The following is a 19115-nucleotide window of genomic DNA, read 5'->3' on the forward strand; positions in this document are numbered from 1 at the left end:
GGAGGCAGAGGTTGCAATGAACCAAGATTGCACCACTGGACTCCAGCCTGGGCAACAGAGGGAGATTCTGTTTCAAAAAAATAATAATAATAAAATAAGGTAAGATAGATAAGATGAGATAAAATAAAATAAAATAAAAATGCCCTGTCTCTAGATACGGTCACACTCTCAGGTACTGGGAGTTAGGGCTTCACAGATGAATTTTGGAGGATACAATTTTCTCATAACTGGTAGGAGCCTTCTAGTCACCTTCAGGAGTTTCTGGGTCCAGGGCCACTGTGCTCCCTGTGCGAGCACTCAGGGCTCCCCGCTACGCAGCCCTTTCTAAACTGCCGTGTGCCTTGTTTGCTCTCCTGACCTGGCTCTCTCCCCTGCACCCAGCCCACCGCTGACTCAGTTCTTCTTGGAGTGTGGCGGCCTGGTGCGCACAGACAAGAAGCCAGCCCTGTGCAAGAGCTACCAGAAGCTGGTCTCTGAGGTCTGGCACAAGAAACGGTGAGCAGCTGCATCCCTAGCCTCGGGCGGTGTGTGGGGACTGGGGTTTCCTGTCAGCACCCATGATTGAGCACTTCCTGTGGATTCAGGCCCCAGTGAGGACTTGCCTCACTTTGTCCCGGGTAATGCTTGTAGCAAGCCTGTGGGGTGGAAATTGCATCCAGTCCTGTTTTACAAATAGGGAAACTGAGGTGTAGAGCGCTTTAAGTATCTTGCTCAAGGTCATAGAACCTGCAAAAGGTGAGCTAGAATTTGACCTCCTGTTGACCCTACCCAGCAGCCACTGGGTAGCTGCCTTCACCAAGAGACATGGTGACCCGGCCTCAGCCAGGACTGTGTGTGTAGGAGGAGGTATGGGGCAGAGTGGGCACAGACTGGATGGAGCTTCTGGCACAGTATGAAATGAATTTAAAGAGCAGAGTCAGTGATTAGATCTGTTTCTCCAGGAAAAGTCAAAGTTGGGAATAATTTAAAATCAGCATGTAGAAATATGTATTATGTGTAGAAGCAGATGAAAAACCAGCGTAGGGCCAGGCGCAGTGGCTCATGCCTGTAATCCCAGCACTTTGAGAGGCTGAGGCAGGCGTCACGAGGTCAAGAGATTGAGACCGTCCTGGGCAACATGGTGAAACCCTGTGTCTAATAAAAATACAAAAATTAGCTGGACGTGGTGGCATATGCATGTAGTCCCAACTACTCTGGAGGCTGAGGCAGGAGAATCACTTGAACCCAGGAGGCGGAGGTGGCAGTGAGCCGAGATTTCGCCACTGCACTCCAGCCTGTTGACAAAGCGAGACTCCGTCTCAAAAAAAAAACAAAAAACCAAAACCAAAAACAAAACAAACCAGCATGGGAGAAATATGTATTACGTGTAGAAGCAGATTAAAAACCAGCGTGGGGCCAGATGCAGTCACTGACACCTGTAAATCCAGCACTTTGGGAGGCCGAGGCAGAAGAATCATTTGAGCCTAGGAGTCTGAGACCGGCCTGGACAATGTAGCAAGACCCCGCCTCTACAAAAACTACAAAATTAGCTGAGTGTGGTGTGTGCACTTGTGGTCCCAGCTACTCAGGAGGCTGAGGTGGGAGGATCGCTTGAGCCCAGGAGGTTGAGGCAGGCTGCAGTGAGCCTTGATCATGCCATTGCCCTTCAGCCTGGCAGAGTGAGACCCTGTCTCAAAAAAAAAAAAAAAAGTCTGGGCGCAGTGGCTGACTCCTGTAATCCCAGCACTTTGGGAGGCCGAGGTGGGCGGATTGCGAGGTCAGGAGTTCGAGACCAGCCTGGCCAATGTGGTAAAACCCTGTCTCTACTAAAAATACAAAAATTAGCTGGGCATGGTGGCACGCACCTGCATTCCCAGCACTTTGGGAGGCTGAGACAGGAGAATCACTTGAACCCGGGAGGCGGAGGTTGCAGCGAGCCAAGATCATGCCACTGCACTCTAGCCTGGGAAACAGAGCAAGACTCTGTCCCAAAAAAAAAAAAAAAACAAAAAAACCCCCAGCATGGTACAATATAATTCCGCTTGTGTAAGAAGCCAAGTTTAAATGTATATCTGTATGTATTTTTGTATACGTATCTGTAGTTTTACAGAACCAGAAATCTAATGGTAAGTATCTGGTGCCATTAGTGGTGGTGTTTTTCTCTTGTACTTTTCTGAAATTTTAGATTTGTCAGTAATGAACATGTCTTACTTTTGAAATGAGAAAACCACAGTAAGTGTTTCAGAATGAAAACAAATCATGTTTAGGCGAGTTTGTTGTGCACCAGCAGGAAATGATGCTATTTTATTTGAGCTCTTTGCTTAATTGAGGCAGCTACGACTTGACATTTTCTTCTTGTCTGTAGAGATGTGTGAGCCTCTTGGGGCTCCTGGCTGAGTAGGCCCCTCCCCAAATGTCAGGAAACGCCTCACTCTGATCCAGCCTGACCAGCTGGCTGCCTGCTTCTCTCGGGAATGAGCAGCTCAAGGCAGGCTACCTGGACTAATGGGTTTGGGCTTCCTACAGGCCAAGCTACGTGGTCCCCACCAGTCTGTCTCATGGGATCAAGTTGGTCAACCCAATGTTCCGAGGCTATGCCCAGCAGGTAAGCCATCTGAGCTGCCCAGGGGACACCCAAGGCGATGACCCACCAGGCCTGACTTTGACGCCAAAACCAGAGTGGAAAATCGCAATGGCAGCTGAGCACTAGTTGGCAGGTCTCACAGACCAGGCTCTCACTCCTAAGCCCTTCACACAACCTGCTGACATTTAACCCCACTTCACAGATGGGCAGACTGAGGTTCGGGGGCTGAGCCACTTGCACAGGCCACACAGCTAGTAAATGGTGGAGGGGAATTCTTTTTTTGTGGGGAGAGAGTGGGTACAGGGTCTCACTCTGTCATCCAGGCTGGAGTGCAGTGGTGCAGTCATGGCTTACTGCACCCCCGACCTCCTGGGCTCAAGCAGTCGTCCCTCCTCAGGCTCCCAAAGTGCTGTGATTATAAGCATGAGCCACTGCACCCGGTGGAGGGGAGATTTGAACCCGGGCAACCTTGCTGCAGGGCCTCCGCGTTGCACCCAAAATGACGCAGGGTTTCACTTCCCCAAACCACAGGCGAAATTTCACTTTTATTGAAGTAAAAAGTTTGATTAAAATTTTTTTTTAAATCTAGAGAACCCCTTTGAAACCAATCACATTTTTCTATTTTATAAAATAATGAGACCAAGACAAAGACTGCAGCCATGCGTACACCTCATCCCCGGGCTGATAGCTCCTGCCCTCCAGCCTCCTGCCCCAGATGGCCCACGGCCTGGGCTTTCATGCCAGGCCTGCAGGCAGAACTGGACCTGGCTGGGTCGCCTCTTGTGCTGCCTGAATGAGCGCCATGGACGGAGTGGCAGTCATGTGAGGACACCTTCCGCCCTCTTTTACCCCCTGCCTGCTGTCCCGTCCCAGGATGAAGGCTGCTGGGCCTTTGGCTCCTGCTTGAGAAGCTCAGCACTGCCTGGACACCTCTCTTTTTGGGGAGTGATAACATCCACCATGACTAAAACTCACTGAGCACCATTGAAGTGGCCACAACTTAGTCCTCATAGAACTCTCACCCCCACGTTACAGGTAAAGAGCTGAGGCTCAGAGAGGTTCTACACCTCACCCAGGTCACACAGCACATCCTGATCCCATCAGGCCTACCTGATCCCATCCCTCAGCACAGCACCGCCCTGACTCTGTGCAAGGCGCCCTGCCGGCTTTCAGCTCTGGGTCAGGATGCCGTTACGGAGGGCCGTGCGCTGCTGCAGGAGTCCATCTGGGCTCCAGAAGAAGCATCCCTTTCTCTGGTTCTAGGATATAATGCGGGGACGCTTCTGAGGCTGAACTGTAGACGCAGCTGTGGGCGCCTCTTAAGGGCCAAAAGACGCTTTCGTGCTTCTGCATGGATTGAGATTTTGGCAAGGAACACATAGTATTTTTGTTGAAAGGAAGAACCAGAAAGAGAAGTAGATGGCAGATTGAAAGCCTCTTCTTGAAAGGGCCTTTGATCGTGCCTGCCACAGGATACGTGTCCCCTCCCTGATGCAACATAACCTAGTGGTTCATTCCTCTGATCTTGGAGCCTGACACTTTGCCTTGGGGAGTCCCTCCCGAGCCCTCCCTTCCCTGCGCATGAGCGGAGAGAGCCGGGATCCTCTTCCCAGATGTGTGACATGAGGCTGGCTCTGGCTGCTACGTGACCCCTGCCTCCTGGGGATCAGAGCCTGGGCTGAGGGCTACTTCTAACATCCAGGTCAGGGACTGCTGGGGCTGATTTGGGCTCGGAACCCAAGTCCTTCTCCAATGCCCAGCACCACCTGAGCACCCCCCAGCTGCTGGGGTCTGCTGCCACCACCACATTCTGACCTCCCAGTGCACCTCCTGTGTGAGCACACAGATCTCAGTGGGGCTCACTGGGTGCCTCTGCCTGAGCCCCTGCTGCCTTGGCTTCCTGCTGTGCTGGTGACCCAGTCACAGAGTGGTCAGGACAAAATGGTCATTGCTGGGATTTGAGACCCAGGCAGCCTGCAGGGGCAGCTTAGACTGAGTCATGCCCAGGTCTGTGGGAAGGTGAGAGCAGGCAGTGAGGGTATGTGGGGGCTGGCACAGGGACTGAGGGAGCAGGAGGAGCCAGAGGAAGGGTGGAGCATGCAGGCGGCCTGGCCTGTGGGTAGCATGGCTTGGGGCAGGACTCAGGTGAACCCTCTTTTGGCATCACACTCCCTCATCCTTCCGCCACCTCCCTGCCCACCTCCACTGGTCTCTTCTGTAGAGAGAAAGGTGGCTCGGGCTTCATGTGGTACTGCCTCTCTGTCCCTCCCATGCTGAGCTTGCAGCAGAGACAGGAGATTCAGAGCCGGAGCCGGGGAGTTGCATGGACCCAGGTGCATACCTGGCTCTGACACTTTCTAGCTGTGTGTCCTGGTAGGAGTCCTTTAGCCTCTCCAATCCTCACTGTTCTCCTCAGAAGAATGGGGTTAGGACAGACTGCCCTGGGGGGCCATTGTGGGGGTGAGCAGCTCTTCTGCAGGGGGCGCTCATGAGGCCCTCCTAGATGGAGGCTGGCACTCTCATCAGCCACAGGGCGCTGGAGGCTGGTTCCTCCTGCCTCTGGGAGAGCCCTGTTGATGCATCCCTTGGTTCTAGGACACCCAAGAGTTCCTTCGCTGCCTGATGGACCAGCTGCACGAGGAGCTCAAGGAGCCGGTGGTGGCCACGGTGGCGCTGACGGAGGCTCGGGACTCAGATTCGAGTGACACGGATGAGAAACGGGAGGGTGACCGGAGCCCATCAGAAGACGAGTTCTTGTCCTGCGACTCGAGCAGTGACCGGGGTGAGGGTGACGGGCAGGGGCGTGGCGGGGGCAGCTCGCAGGCCGAGACGGAGCTGCTGATCCCAGATGAGGCGAGCCGAGCCATCTCTGAGAAGGAGCGGATGAAGGACCGCAAGTTCTCCTGGGGCCAGCAGCGCACAAATTCAGAGCAAGTGGACGAGGACGCTGATGTGGACACCACCATGGCTGCCCTTGACGACCAGCCCGCGGAGGCCCAGCCCCCGTCACCACGGTCCTCCAGCCCCTGCCGGACACCAGGTATCAGCTGGCCGGGGACTGTGGGAGGAACCTCAGCCTATGGCCCAGTACCTACTGGGTGCTGAGCGCTGACCTGCAGTAGCCCCCGGGGAACAGGTTCTTTACTAGACCCGAATGACAGTGGGGAAGTCAGCCTCCGGGGGAGCTCAGTGATGTGCCCAGGGTCCCCTAGCTCATAACGCTGGAGCCCAATTCAGAGCCTTCTCCCAGAGCCCTGAGCCTTCAGCCGGCCGTGGATTGGACAGCTCTGCTCCGGCCTGTGTGCTGGGGTCAGGAGTGGGCACATGACAGAGGAGACACATTGGGGTCAGGCCGTCGTCCCTTTAGGAGGGGCTGGCAGGTCATCTTCCTGCCCACTTGTGGAGCTGGCCTGGCTGCCCTGGCCCAGCATGGTACCCTCTCTGCCCCCAGAGCCGGACAATGATGCCCACCTATGCAGCTCCTCTCGCCCCTGCAGCCCCGTCCACCACCACGAGGGCCATGCCAAGCTGTCTAGCAGCCCCCCTCGTGCAAGCCCCGTGAGGATGGCACCGTCGTACGTGCTCAAGAAAGGTTCGGGGGGCACAGGGGAGGGTGGGTCAGCTTGAGGCTGGGAGTGCAGATTGCGCCCGTGGCTGCCTTTCTCATGGCCCCGTGTGGCAGAGGGCTGGGTTGTGGGCTCCTCTCAGGTACACCCCTGAGACACCAGTGTGGGAGCCCCATTTTGCAGAGGATGACACAGAGGCATGAGATGGTGAATTGCTTACCCAGTCATGTGACTCACGGATGTCACTCCACATCCTGTCAAAGGAAGCCCCAGGGCCCGCACCTCGCTCCGGCCAGGCAGGTGGAGGCTGGGCTAGTCCTGTGCTGTGTCCCCAGCCCAGGTATTGAGTGCCGGCAGCCGGAGGCGGAAGGAGCAGCGCTACCGCAGCGTCATCTCAGACATCTTTGATGGCTCCATCCTCAGCCTCGTGCAGTGTCTCACCTGTGACCGGGTGGGTGCCCCAGGGATGGGGGGAGCTGGGCCAGGCTTCCAGTGGCCTCAGCAGCTCTTGCCCTGACTGGGTGCAGGGTGGGCTCTCCATGGGTGCTCCCTGCTTTTCTCCAGGGGAGGGCCCTGCCTACGTGGATCCCGTGTCTGTGGCCTGGGGAGCAGGCCCTCTGCCCCTCACTTGCTGGTTGGGGTTTGGGGTGCAGACATTGCCAGAGGATGGGCCACAGACTGACCTTCAACCCCACAGGTATCCACCACGGTGGAGACGTTCCAGGACCTGTCGCTGCCCATTCCTGGCAAGGAGGACCTGGCCAAGCTCCACTCAGCCATCTACCAGAATGTGCCGGCCAAGCCAGGCACCTGTGGGGACAGCTATGCCGCCCAGGGCTGGCTGGCCTTCATTGTGGAGTACATCCGACGGTGCGCCCGCCTTGCCACTACCGGGTGACACGGGCTGGGCCCTGTCCTGGTTTTCCTGGGCGGGAGACACTACACAGTGAAGTCCATGCATTTGGGGAACCAGGGAGGTCCTGGGAGGAGCTGGGGGCCGAAGCCTGCAGAGGAGTTGGCTTAATACGCAGGGGATTTCTTGGCTACTTTGAAGTGGCCAGGATTGGATGGTCCCTTGGAGCTGGAGGGCGATGGACAGCAGGGAGGTGATCACGTGGCAGGTTGAAGGGAGGGCAGCAGCAGAACACAGGCCTGGTTGGCGGGAAGGGCAGCAGCTTTCCCAGGGCTGCCTCGCCTGCCTGAGGCCAGAGACCTGCATGGCCCCAGGGAGGGGGTAGCATGATCATGGCTGCAACACAGATGAAGGAGGCCAGGCTTGCGGAGAGGTGATGTCACTCGGCCCAGGACACGGAGGTGTCTGGCTCCAGGCCTCTGCCCCGACCCGCCGTGCCTGGCTGCCTCTCTGGGCCTTCAGGGTCCTTCTGCGGCTCAGGCCTGACAGACCGCAGCCAGAATCCCTTCAGCTCCTGTTCTTGCCCAGGCCCTGGCAGCACCCCAGCACTCCTTTTCTGTCTGCAGGTTTGTGGTATCCTGTACCCCCAGCTGGTTTTGGGGGCCTGTCGTCACCCTGGAAGACTGCCTTGCTGCCTTCTTTGCCGCTGATGAGTTAAAGGGTGAGGGGCCTGGCTGGCAAGGGTGGGGGAGGTGGAGGGTTGTAGGGACTGGGGTGTGCAGACCCCAGCAGGCCAGCATGCAGCCCAGGGCTTGTGGGATGCACAGCCAGGCTAGACTTGGCTTCCAAGGTTGATCCCATCAGATTCCTACCCCCCACTGCCGGCCGCGCTGGGCCGGGGCCACGTGCTGTCCCGACCCCACCATCTTGCAGCTCTTGGGTGTTTACTTATTTTTATTTTTACCAGTTTGGTGGGCAAAAATGATATTGTATGTTAATTTTTCATTTCCTTGATTACTGATGAGTTTCTACATTTTTTGTTAAATATACTGGCTCTTTGTATTTATTTAAACATTGCCTATTCCTGTCCTTGCCCTTTTTCTCTGTTGGCTCTTTGGCATCTAAACCTTTGGGAAAACTCTTTTTTTTTTCTTTGCAATTTTCAATTGTAAAATACACAAAATGTAAAATTTACCACCATAACCATTTTAAATGCTATTTTTAACAAAAAGTGCACAGTTGAGTAGTGTTAAATACATGCCCATGGTTGCACAGCCATCCTCCCCATTCATCTCCAGAACTTTTCCATCTTGCAAACCTGAAACTCAATATCCGTGAAACAGCTCCCCACTCCCACCTCCCAGCCCCTGGCAACCTCCACATTCAAGTCTGTGAATGTGACTACTCCAAGGGCCTCAGATAGCTGGAATTATACAGTACTTGCCATTTTGTGACTGACGGCTTTTACTGAGCATAACGTCCTTAGGGTTCATCCACGTTGCAGTGCATGTCAGAATGCCCTGCCTTTTGTACGCTGGTTATTTATTGTTCCATTGTGTGGATGGCTGGGGCCTTTCTGCATATTTGTTTATCCATCAGTGGACGCTCGGGCCACTTCCCTGTTAGCTATTGTGAGGAATGCTGCTCTGACCATGCGTCTATGCCTGTCCCTTTGGGTCTATGCCTATTTTTAATTTCTCGAGGAGCCACCGTACTGGGTTCCACAGTGGCCACCCCATTTCACATTCCCACCAGTGACACACAAGAGTTCCAGTTTCTCCACATCCTCGCCCACACTCGTTTACTTTTTTGATGGGAGTCAACCTCATGGGTACGAGCTGGTATCTCATTGTGGGTTTTTTTGTTTTGTTTTGTTTTGTTTTGTTTTTGAGATGGAGTCTCACTCTTGACCCCTAGGCTGGAGTGCAATGGCATGATCTCGGCTTACTGCAACCTCTGCCTCCTGGGTTTAAGCGATTCTCCTGCCTCAGCCTCCCTAGTAGCTGGGATTACAGGCACGTGCCACCACACCCAGCTAATCTTTGTATTTTTAGTAGAATGGGGTTTCACCATGTTGGCCAGGCTGGTCTTGAACTCCTGACCTCAGGTGATCTGCACGCCTTGGTCTCCCAAAGTGCTGGGATTACAGCCACCGTACCCAGCCTTGTTGTGGTTTTGATTTGCATTTCCTAATGATAGTGATGTTAAGTGTCTTTTCATGTGCTTGTTGGCCATTTGTAAGTCTTTGGAAAAACATCTGTGTGAGTCCTTTGCCTATTTTGTTTTTTGTTGCTTGTTATAGGGATTCTTTTTTTTCTTGAGACAGTCTCACTCTGTCACCCAGGCTGGAGTGCAATGGCATGTTCTTGGCTCACTGCAGCCTCCGCCTCCTGGGTGCAAGCAGTCGTCCCATCTCAGCCTCCCGAGTAGCTGGGATTATACGCACGTGCCACCACACCTGGCTAATTTTTGTATTTTTAGTAGAGATGGGGTTTTGCCATGTTGGCCAGGCTGGGCTCGAACTCCTGACCTCAAATGGATTTGCTGCCTTGGCCTCCCAAAGTGCTGGGATTACAGGTGTGAGCCACGGCGCCGGCCTCGTTAGTTAGAGGAGTTCTTTATGTGTCCAGATACGTGACTTATAACCCTGTCCTCCCATCCTGTAGGGTGCGTTTCATTATGTGGTTTGTGTCTTTTGCTTTGGTTGCCTGCACCTTTGGTGTTGAGTTTCAGAAATCATTGCCAGACCCAATGTCATGAAGCTTTTTTCCTACTTTTCTCCTAAAAGTTTTATAGTTTTAGGTCTTATATTGAGGTCTTTGATCCCATTTTGACTTAATTTTCACAGTGTGCATGGAGGGAGAAACTATACATTAAGATTTTAAGCCGGTCATGGTGGCGTGTGCCTGTGATCCCAGCTACTCCGGAGGCTGAGGGTCCCCTGAGCCAAGGAGTTCGGGACGAGCATGGGCAACATAGCAAGACCCTATCTCAAAAACATTGTTTCAAATACATTTTCTGTAATTAATGTTGCACTTCCCCCCCACCTCCATTTTGCCTTTTGCTTTTTAATTTTGTTTTTGGTGGTGTCTTAACAGATGTTGAAGTATTTCTGGGGTCAAATATATCCATTTCTCCCTTGTATGGATTCTGTCTGTGGGGCCCAGCCAGGGCCTTCCCTCCCTCCAGTACCTCTCAGGTTTTATTTCTTTTTCTTCTTTTTTTTTTTTTTTTTGAGATGGAGTTTCACTCTGTCGCCCAGGCTGGAGTGCAGTGGTATGATCTTGGCTCACTGCAACCTCTGCCCCCAGCCCCCCAGGTTCGAGCGATTCTCCCGCCTCAGCCTCCTGAGTAGCTGGGATTACAGGCATGCACTGCCACGTCCCCCTAATTTTTGTATTTTTAGTAGAGATGGGGTTTCGCCATGTTGGCCAGGCTGGCCTTGAACTCCTGACCTCAGGGGATCCGCCCTCCTCAGCCTCCCAAAGTGCTAGGATTACACACATGAGCCACCGTGCCCGGCCAGGTTTTATTTCTTAAGCAGAAATCATTACAGTCACTTTTTTTTGCTCCCTCATTTTCCATCCTTGCTAACCTCTGACTCTTTGTTTTACTGCCCTAGGTGACAACATGTACAGCTGTGAGCGGTGTAAGAAGTAAGTGAGCCTTCCCCCACCTTTTCCATAACTGCCGTTTCTGTGCCCTACATATTCCCCTTGGGTTCCCGCAGAGAACCCCCCACAATCCTGCCTTCCCGGAAGGGAGCCGGGTGGAGGGCTGCTCGCCTGGCCCCTATCCCTGATGCTGGACACTGATGCTGGCTTGTGCTTCCTCCCCAGGCTGCGGAACGGAGTGAAGTACTGCAAAGTCCTGCGGTTGCCTGAGGTGAGCCGGCGGCCTCGGCAGCCTCCTCCTCAGCTATCTCGGGGTGCACACCAGCACACACCAGGCGGGGGCTGACCCTGCTCCACTGCTGGGGCACTTCTGTGCTGCAGGGGCTGTGGAGACTCCATAGCTTTGGCTGAGAAACTTCTGGGAAGGGTTGGCAGGGGGCACATTTTTCTGACTGTGACTTGGTGCCCTCTCTCGGTGGCCTCAGCACATGTGTTGTCTAACATGTTGTGTGAGGGCCCAATGGGAGGCAGGTGTGTGGGACGCTGAGGTACCACCCCCAGTGAGACAGCTGCAGAGTGGCGGGAGGAGAGCTGGCCCAGCCGGGGCTGTTGCCAGGGGAGTTTCTGAGGAGTAACGTCTGAGTGAGGCCTGGAGGGTGTAGGCTGGTGTCAGCGTCGTGGATGGAAGGCACAGAAGGAACAGACAAAACCCCAGTGCAGGAGCAGGCTTGTCCGCACCAAGGAAGGCACGTGTGGCTGGAGCAAAGAGGAGAGGGCCGCGGCAGAGGGGGCCCAGGATGGGGCTGTGGTGGCTCGGGGAGGCTTTGTGGCTTCTCAAAGGCAGTGCCGACAGAACTGGTCAGCTTGATAGCTCACTGCAGCTCTCGGGGTCCGGTTCTCAGCAGTGGAGCTGGGAGTGATCTGTGTGACTTAGAGCGAGCCCAGTCTGGCCCCCACGTGGAACTCTTGGATTTGTTCCAATGGAGTCAGCTTGCATGATCCCATCAGCTGTCCTGGGCCCATGGGCAAGGCCGCGAGGGTCCGTGTCATTTCTTCCTAGATGACCAGCGCTCTCTCTGTCCCCGCAGATCCTGTGCATTCACCTAAAGCGCTTTCGGCACGAGGTGATGTACTCGTTCAAGATCAACAGCCACGTCTCCTTCCCCCTTGAGGGGCTCGACCTGCGCCCCTTCCTTGCCAAGGAGTGCACATCCCAGATCACCACCTACGACCTCCTCTCAGTCATCTGCCACCACGGCACGGCAGGCAGTGAGTCATGTCCCCTCCCCTGCCGTCCCCATCCGCTAGGATCCCTGTGACCCGTCTGCTCTGCCGCCGCAGGTGGGCACTACATCGCCTACTGCCAGAATGTGATCAATGGGCAGTGGTACGAGTTTGATGACCAGTACGTCACAGAAGTCCACGAGACGGTGGTGCAGAACGCTGAGGGCTACGTACTCTTCTACAGGTGGGTGCCGGGCCGGGCCTGGGGGAGGAACCTCACTATCCCCGTCACCTGGGACCCATGGGCCTTCTGGGTGCGTGTAGGGGACAGCGCCTGGATTGAGCCAGGGAAGTAAGGACTTGGATTGTTAAGAAACAGCCCTTTGGCTGCTGTGGGGAACCCAGGAAGGCAGCTTGGAGCCTTCTCCAGGGCCCTGGCCGGCGGCACAGGGGGCTGCTCACATGTCCAGGACCCCTGAGGGACCCAGGAGGTGGTGGACAGGGCCAGTAGCCCGAGGTGCACTGGGATGGGGGCTCTGCATGTGTCTCAAGGTGGCAGCCGTCAGGCACAGCTTCTCGCCCCTTCCTCACCCCACAGGAAGAGCAGCGAGGAGGCCGTGCGGGAGCGGCAGCAGGTGGTGTCCCTGGCCGCCATGCGGGAGCCCAGCCTGCTGCGGTTCTACGTGTCCCGCGAGTGGCTCAACAAGTTCAACACCTTCGCGGAGCCGGGCCCCATCACCAACCAGACCTTCCTCTGCTCCCACGGAGGTGAGGCGCCCCCTGTGGTGGGAGAGCAGGGTGGGCAGGTGGGCTGAGCCACAGCTTCGCTCCCTGTACCTTCTTCCCAGGCATCCCGCCCCACAAATACCACTACATCGACGATCTGGTGGTCATCCTGCCCCAGAATGTCTGGGAGCACCTGTACAACAGGTGAGAGTCCGGGAGGCCAACTTGACTCCGTCCTGTCCAGGGCCCAGCTGGGCAGGAAAAGAGGGGAGGGCAGAGAAGGAACGCCCCCAGGACCCCGCACCACATGCCGGCCTCCACGTGGGCAGCACAGAGCCGCCTTCACTTGTCTCATGGAGAATGACACATGTCATTTGTGGGAATCCACTTGGATCCTTCCAGTGGCAAAAGGGACAGGAAACTGGCTGAAGCACAGTTGCGTGTGTTGGCCATCTGCCCCTCAGCCTTGAAGCAGGGCCTCCTGCGGGCTGTGGGCGCGCTGCTCCGTTGCAGGCTCTGTGGTGCTCACACAGAGGTGCGTGCAGGCCTGTAACAGCGCTGAGGGGGCACTGATGGCTTGAGGGGGAAGTGGAAGGCAGTGATCACTCTCCCCTCACTGGTCCCCCGCTCAGGCCGTGTCTCTCTCTCTCCCACCCTGGGCACAGATTTGGGGGTGGCCCCGCCGTGAACCACCTGTACGTGTGCTCCATCTGCCAGGTGGAGATCGAGGCACTGGCCAAGCGCAGGAGGATCGAGATCGACACCTTCATCAAGGTGCGTGTGGCGAGGCGGCGCAGGGGTGGCTTTGCCAGCCTCTGCCTGGGGCAGTTGGGGACTTGGGGACAAAAGAGTCCTGTGCAGTCCCTGAGCAAGTTTGAAAGGAGTGTTTTGAGGCTGGGCACGGTGGCTCACACCTGTAATCCCAGCACTTTGGGAGGCTGAGACGAACAGATCACTTGAGGTCAGGAGTTTGAAACCTGCCTGGCCAACATGGCGAAACCCCACCTCTACTAAAAATACAAAAATTAGCCAGGCATGGTGGCAGGTGCCTGTAATCCCAGCTACTCGGGAGGCTGAGGCAGGATAATCGCTTGAACCTGGGAGGCGGAGGTTTCAGTGAGCTGAGATTGTGCCACTGTGCCACTGTGCTCCAGCCTGGGCAACAGAGTGAGACTCCGTCTCAAAAAAAAAAAAAAAAAAAAAAAAGAGTCTTCTGCGGGGAACTAGATGGCCAGGTGTCTAGGAGGGCTTTTCCTGGTGGGAGGGTTGGCTTGAGTAAGTGAAGCCTCATTGCCCGGGTGCTGTTGAGCTTAAAGAACCAGTAGATGGATCGCATTCTCAGCCTTGGCTGTGTTATTTTGGGCTGAATCATTCTTTATTGTGGGGCCGTCCTATGCACTGTAGGATGTTTAGCAGCATCCTTGGCCTCTACCCACTAGTGCTAGTGACAACCAAAATGACCTCTAGACATTGCCAAGGGTCCCCTGGGGTGCAGAGTACCCTCCCTGCCCTGGGTGAGAACCACTGGGCTCTACAAACTGCCCAAGGTAAAGCAGGACGTGAAAACCAAGATGCAAACCGGGACTCAAGTGTGACTGTGTTTAGAAGAGGGACTTCTGTGAGGGAGCTGAGTGCAGGCAAGGCTCCTGGCACACTCCCTCCCTGCCACGCTACTTCTAACAGGGTTAGGACATGCTCCACTCACAGGGAGGGCCTGGTGAGAGACACTGAGGGACGCCCGTGCTTTGTGGCTGTTAGGAAATGATTCTGCTGCCTGGGCATGGTGGCTCACGCCTGTGATCCCAGCACTTTGAGAGGCTGAGGCAGGTGGATCACTTGAGCCCAGGAGTTCAAGACCAACCTGGCCAACATGGCGAAACCCCATCTCTACAAACAATACAAAAATTAGCCAAGCATGGTGATGTGTACCTGTGGTCCCCGCTACCTGGAGGGCCGAGTGAGTTGGGAGGATCACTTAAGCCTGGGAGGTTGAGGCTTCAGTGAGCCGTGATCATGCCACTGCACCCCAGCCTGGGCAATAGAGTGAGACCCTGTCTCAGAACAAAAACAAAAAAGAGACTGTCAGGGCTGGGCATAGTGGTATGCACCTGTGGTCCAACCTACTCAGGAGGCTGAGGTGGGAGGATCACTTGAGCCCAGGAGGTCAAGGCTGCAGTGAGCCATGATTGCGCCACTGCACTCCTGCCTGGGCACAGAACGAGACCACCCCCCATCTCAAAAAAGAAAAAAGAAAAAGAAAATGCTCCTGTCAGGAGAGCTGCCTCTCTGAGCAGATAGGCACATTCTATTCAAGCGGGGAACATTAGCATCTCCCAGGCCGGGCACGGTGGTTCACGCCTGTAATCCCAGCACTTTTGAGAGGTCGAGGTGGGCGGATCACCTGAGGTCAGGAGTTCAAGACCAGCCTGGCCAACATGGCCAAACCCCATCTCTACTAAAAATACAAAAGGTAGCCAGGTGGTGGCGTGCACCTGTAATCCCAGCTACTCAAGAGGCTGAGGTGGGAGAATCGCTTGAACCTGGGAGGCAGAGGTTGCAGTGAGCCAAGATCGCGCCACTGCACTCCAGCCTGGGTGACAGAGTGAGACTTCCTCTCAAAAAGTAGCATCTCCCTTGTGGTCTCAGTTGGGTCAAACAGTTATTGAAGAGACCCAAAAAATGTTACCACCTCTCTGAGCAATGGGTGTGTTCATTTTGTTTGAGCTTGTCTGGGGGTTTGATTTTTCACCTTGAATATCTGGTGTTTTTGTAAGACTCTTGGGTGAGGGACTGGGGCGGGGGCATTTGGGAAATCTTTGCTGAAGGTAAATAGAGGTTGACCTGCCCTCTGTCTCCTCCCGTCCCTGCCCGCCTGCCAGCTGAACAAGGCCTTCCAGGCCGAGGAGTCGCCGGGCATCATCTACTGCATCAGCATGCAGTGGTTCCGGGAGTGGGAGGCGTTCGTCAAGGGGAAGGACAACGGTGAGCTGAGGGGGACCTGGCACTTACCTGCCCTGGGGGCCTCCTGGGAGATGGGATGCTGGCAGGGGAGGGCTGGCACACAGGGGCTCCTGCAGGCCCCGTGCCTGCCCCCAGGTGCCACCCATCCAGGGTGAACAGAGAGCATGGGGCTCTGCCAGTCCCCAATGGGGATCACTGTCCCCACCCAGAGGCAGGAAGCTGCTCCTGCTCTGCGCCCCCTCCCCTTCTCCACTCCCTGCCATGCCCAGCAAGCTACTCTGCCCTCCTGCAAGGCCCTTTCCTCAGGGGAGTGTGTTGCCCGAAATGACAGATTTGTCATCTGACTCCTTGGATTTACAGAGGTGGAGACAGGCCCCATCACAAGGAAGCTCCCAGGGTCCCCCAAGTCCCCAGTGAAGAACAGCAGAACCAAGCCATGGGTTGCCTGTGGCTCCGGGGCCCAGCAGGGTGGGTAGAGCCCATGGTTCTGCTCACGGGACCCTTTGTGTGGAGCATGAGCACCCACCTGTGCTTGGGAAGGGAGGCCTCATTGCCATCCCGCTGGTTGGGGAAGGTGCCAGGGCCACCGTGAGGCCTCTCTGGTGGTGGCTGAGGCCTTCAGCATGGCTGTGGTTGAGAATGTAGCTCCAGAGCCCTCGCCCTGGCCTGAATGCTGTCCTTGCCTTCTACTAGCTGTGACCTGAGTGGTTACTTCACCTGCCCAGGCCTCAGCTCTGTCTCTGTAAACCTCTATCTTGTCCTGTGGTTGCCGAGGCTAAATGAGATAGCTGGGCAGAGGGGAAGGGGCATGGTGAGCGGCAGCTGCCAGCAGAGATGAGGGCATGGGCCACCCACCGCAGCTCCTGCGGCCAGCACAGAGTCAGACCATCTCGTGCGTCCTGGAAATTCCCTCTGCTGGGTCCTCAGACTGCCACAAAGGAGCATTGGGTGGCTCAGGCGCCTCATCCATTAGAGACTTCACGCTGACCCCCAGGCCTGGGGTGGCCCCACTTGGGTTGGCTCTGCTGCTGTGGAGGGTGGAGGGCGTGGCAGGGGCTGAACCCAAGCCCGCTGTGTCTGTTGCAGAGCCCCCCGGGCCCATTGACAACAGCAGGATTGCACAGGTCAAAGGAAGCGGCCACGTCCAGCTGAAGCAGGGTGAGTTCCTCCCGGGGTCAGCCAGGCTTCTCTCTGCCCTTCCTGGCTGCCAGGCTGCTGCCCAGTCCCGTCCTTCCAGGAGCCCCCTCACCACCTGTCTTAGAGTCAGGCTGAGACGTCCATCTGAGTCCAGGCCCAGGCGGCTGAGAGATGGCCCAAGGGGCTTGGTCTCTGCTTGTGTCCTCCAGGTCCCACCCCTCTGCCTGCTTGCTAGCCTTGCCCACTCTGCTGTTTATGTCAGCCCAACCCCCAGGAACAAGGGACACAGCCAGAGATGTGTTATCCGGGGCCCTTAGCGGGACGGACATTCCTCTGGGAAATCCTGGTTTCCATCTGACAGCTTTGCATAGAAACCCTGGTTGCTGTCTTCCCGCTTCAGGGCCTGGCCCTGCGGAGCCCCCACTGCCCAGGCTGGTGGCTTCCTTGAGGCGGCAAAGGTGAGCCTAGGGGTGCCTCTCGTGCTCTGCAGGAGCTGACTACGGGCAGATTTCAGAGGAGACCTGGACCTACCTGAACAGCCTGTATGGAGGCGGCCCCGAGATTGCCATCCGCCAGAGCGTGGCGCAGCCGCTGGGCCCAGAGAGCCTGCACGGGGAGCAGAAGATCGAAGCCGAGACCCGGGCCGTGTGATTTGCTGGGCTAGTCTGTAAGTCACCCCGGCTGGTCCCTCCATGGCACTCTGGGTCTTCTCCTCACTCTCCAGAGACCCTCACATGTCCTTTTGAACATCCAAAGAGCAGGTCCCTCAAAGCACCTTCCTGGAGACTGTGGGAGGGCCCTGGACATGGCCCGGCCCCACTGCTGAGTGCCCGTGTCCCCACAGCCCCATGTGCGCCACCCCGCAGAAGGCGTGTTTGTGCCCAGAAGAGAGGCCGGGCTGCTGCAGAACCCCGCCGTGTAAAGAGGCAGAAAAGTTGGTTTGGTTCGCAGTGAGTAACGCTGCAACTAGAAAATATATGCACTTCAGGCTTGTTTAAACGACCAAGACTCTGTGACATTAATTTGGGTCTTTGTCCTGGCAGTGGCCCTGCCAGTCAGTCATCGTTGTGTCCCCCACAACTGTCCTCTTGCTAGCTCAGCCCAGCTTTGTCCCTGGAGCCCGATGCCGCCCCCATCAGACAGAGGCTGCAGCCTGGACCAGAGTTGGGGAGTAGCTGCTGCTTCACTGCTGCTTCTCCACTGTGCGATTGGCCTGGACCCCTGAAGACTCGGAGGGAGCTGCTCAGGGCCGGTGAGCACAGCCAGAAGCCCCGGCCAGTGAGGAGCTCACAGGTCCTCCCTGGTGGTCCCGCCGCACCTCTGCATCTCCTGGGCATCACCAGGAAGGCTCTGAAGTCCCGGGCTGCTCTCAGCACTTCTGCAGACTGAAGACTCTGGACTCATTGCTGATTGGAACACCAGGAGGAGGTTGGATTTCCGCCAGTGGGGGATGTTTCTGGAGGCAGCTGGTCCCCCACACCGTGTCCTGCTGAGCCTGCCCCCTGGATTGGCTGTAATTTGCCTCGAAGTTCAGCAGTTCATCTTCATGGGAAATTTGCTGAGCCCCCACCAGGGAACCGGATGATGAAACAGGGATACCTCACAGCTTGGCCATTTGCTGCAAAGGCAGCTTCCCAGGCTGATGCTAAAGAAGACAGACTTTCCCTTCCGCCCAGCAGCAGCAGTGCAGAGCCCGCCTGGAGGCATGTGGGGGCTGTGCAGGGGGTAGCACTCAGGTGGATCCTGGGAAGCGGCCTCTGGATGCTGAGTGGAGGGACCCACTGAGCACAGCAAGGCACCAAAGCCCCTGGAGAAACCGCCAGGGTGAGGTGCGGCCATCGTCAGGGTCAAAGCAGACGGGGCATGGGTGGGGAATGGGCTCTGGGACCAGACCCCCCACACTACTGCGGTCGTCAGTCTTTGTAGAAGCAGATGGTGGTGGAAATTCCAGCGGGTGGGTCCTGCAGAGGCCCTGAGGCCTCACTTTTCGGATCTTCTGTCCCAGATCCTGCTCCCTCCCTGCTGAGCCTGGGGTTCCCCTGGCATTGGCCTCAGCCTTCTGAAAGCCGCTGCTGCAGCCAGAGGCCACACGCTGCACTGTCGCGATGCAGCGAGGCTGCTGTGCAGGCTGGGATCAGGCCCCAAGTCTGTGCTGTCTAGTTTGTGTTCAGAATGTCAGAATAAACACAGAATAAACAATCCCACGGCCACACTGTCGTCTCTCCTTCACTGCAGTTCTGTTACTTGAGGGAAGGTGAGGCTCTCCACCATGGGGACAGCCCGCCGAGCCCTGGGGCTAACGTTGCAGATCACCAGGCCCAGGAGGGGGATTTCCATGTGGCTTTCTGAAACCAGAGACCACCTGGAGGCTGTGGAGGCGAGCGGAAGAGGGGACCCAGCCGCTTTAAAGGCCTATCGGCATCTCCTTTCCTGGAATCGGCCCCAGCCTCAGAGAAGTAGGGCCAGATGTG

General features: G+C 56.3%; 1 protein-coding gene across 1 annotated transcript in view; it reads left to right on the forward strand.

The window, feature by feature from the left end:
• Positions 1-18844, forward strand: part of USP20 (ubiquitin specific peptidase 20) — a gene marked incomplete at its 5' end in the record, with an annotated part of 46156 nt that extends 27312 nt beyond the window's left edge. Inside the window, 18 exon segments of the mRNA NM_001133175.1 lie at positions 382-495; positions 2506-2584; positions 5159-5603; positions 6015-6155; positions 6465-6580; positions 6827-6999; positions 7609-7703; positions 10605-10638; positions 10822-10867; positions 11685-11865; positions 11938-12064; positions 12419-12588; positions 12669-12750; positions 13212-13320; positions 15426-15528; positions 16594-16665; positions 17135-17311; positions 17489-18844. Of these exon segments, the coding sequence (NP_001126647.1) occupies positions 382-495; positions 2506-2584; positions 5159-5603; positions 6015-6155; positions 6465-6580; positions 6827-6999; positions 7609-7703; positions 10605-10638; positions 10822-10867; positions 11685-11865; positions 11938-12064; positions 12419-12588; positions 12669-12750; positions 13212-13320; positions 15426-15528; positions 16594-16665; positions 17135-17295 (2248 nt within the window). The 3' untranslated portion in view covers positions 17296-17311; positions 17489-18844.
• Positions 18845-19115: the final 271 nt, after the last annotated feature.

The sequence above is a fragment of the Pongo abelii genome, chromosome 13, assembly GCF_028885655.2.
Source record: "Pongo abelii isolate AG06213 chromosome 13, NHGRI_mPonAbe1-v2.0_pri, whole genome shotgun sequence".
NCBI classification, from domain to species: domain Eukaryota; kingdom Metazoa; phylum Chordata; class Mammalia; order Primates; family Hominidae; genus Pongo; species Pongo abelii.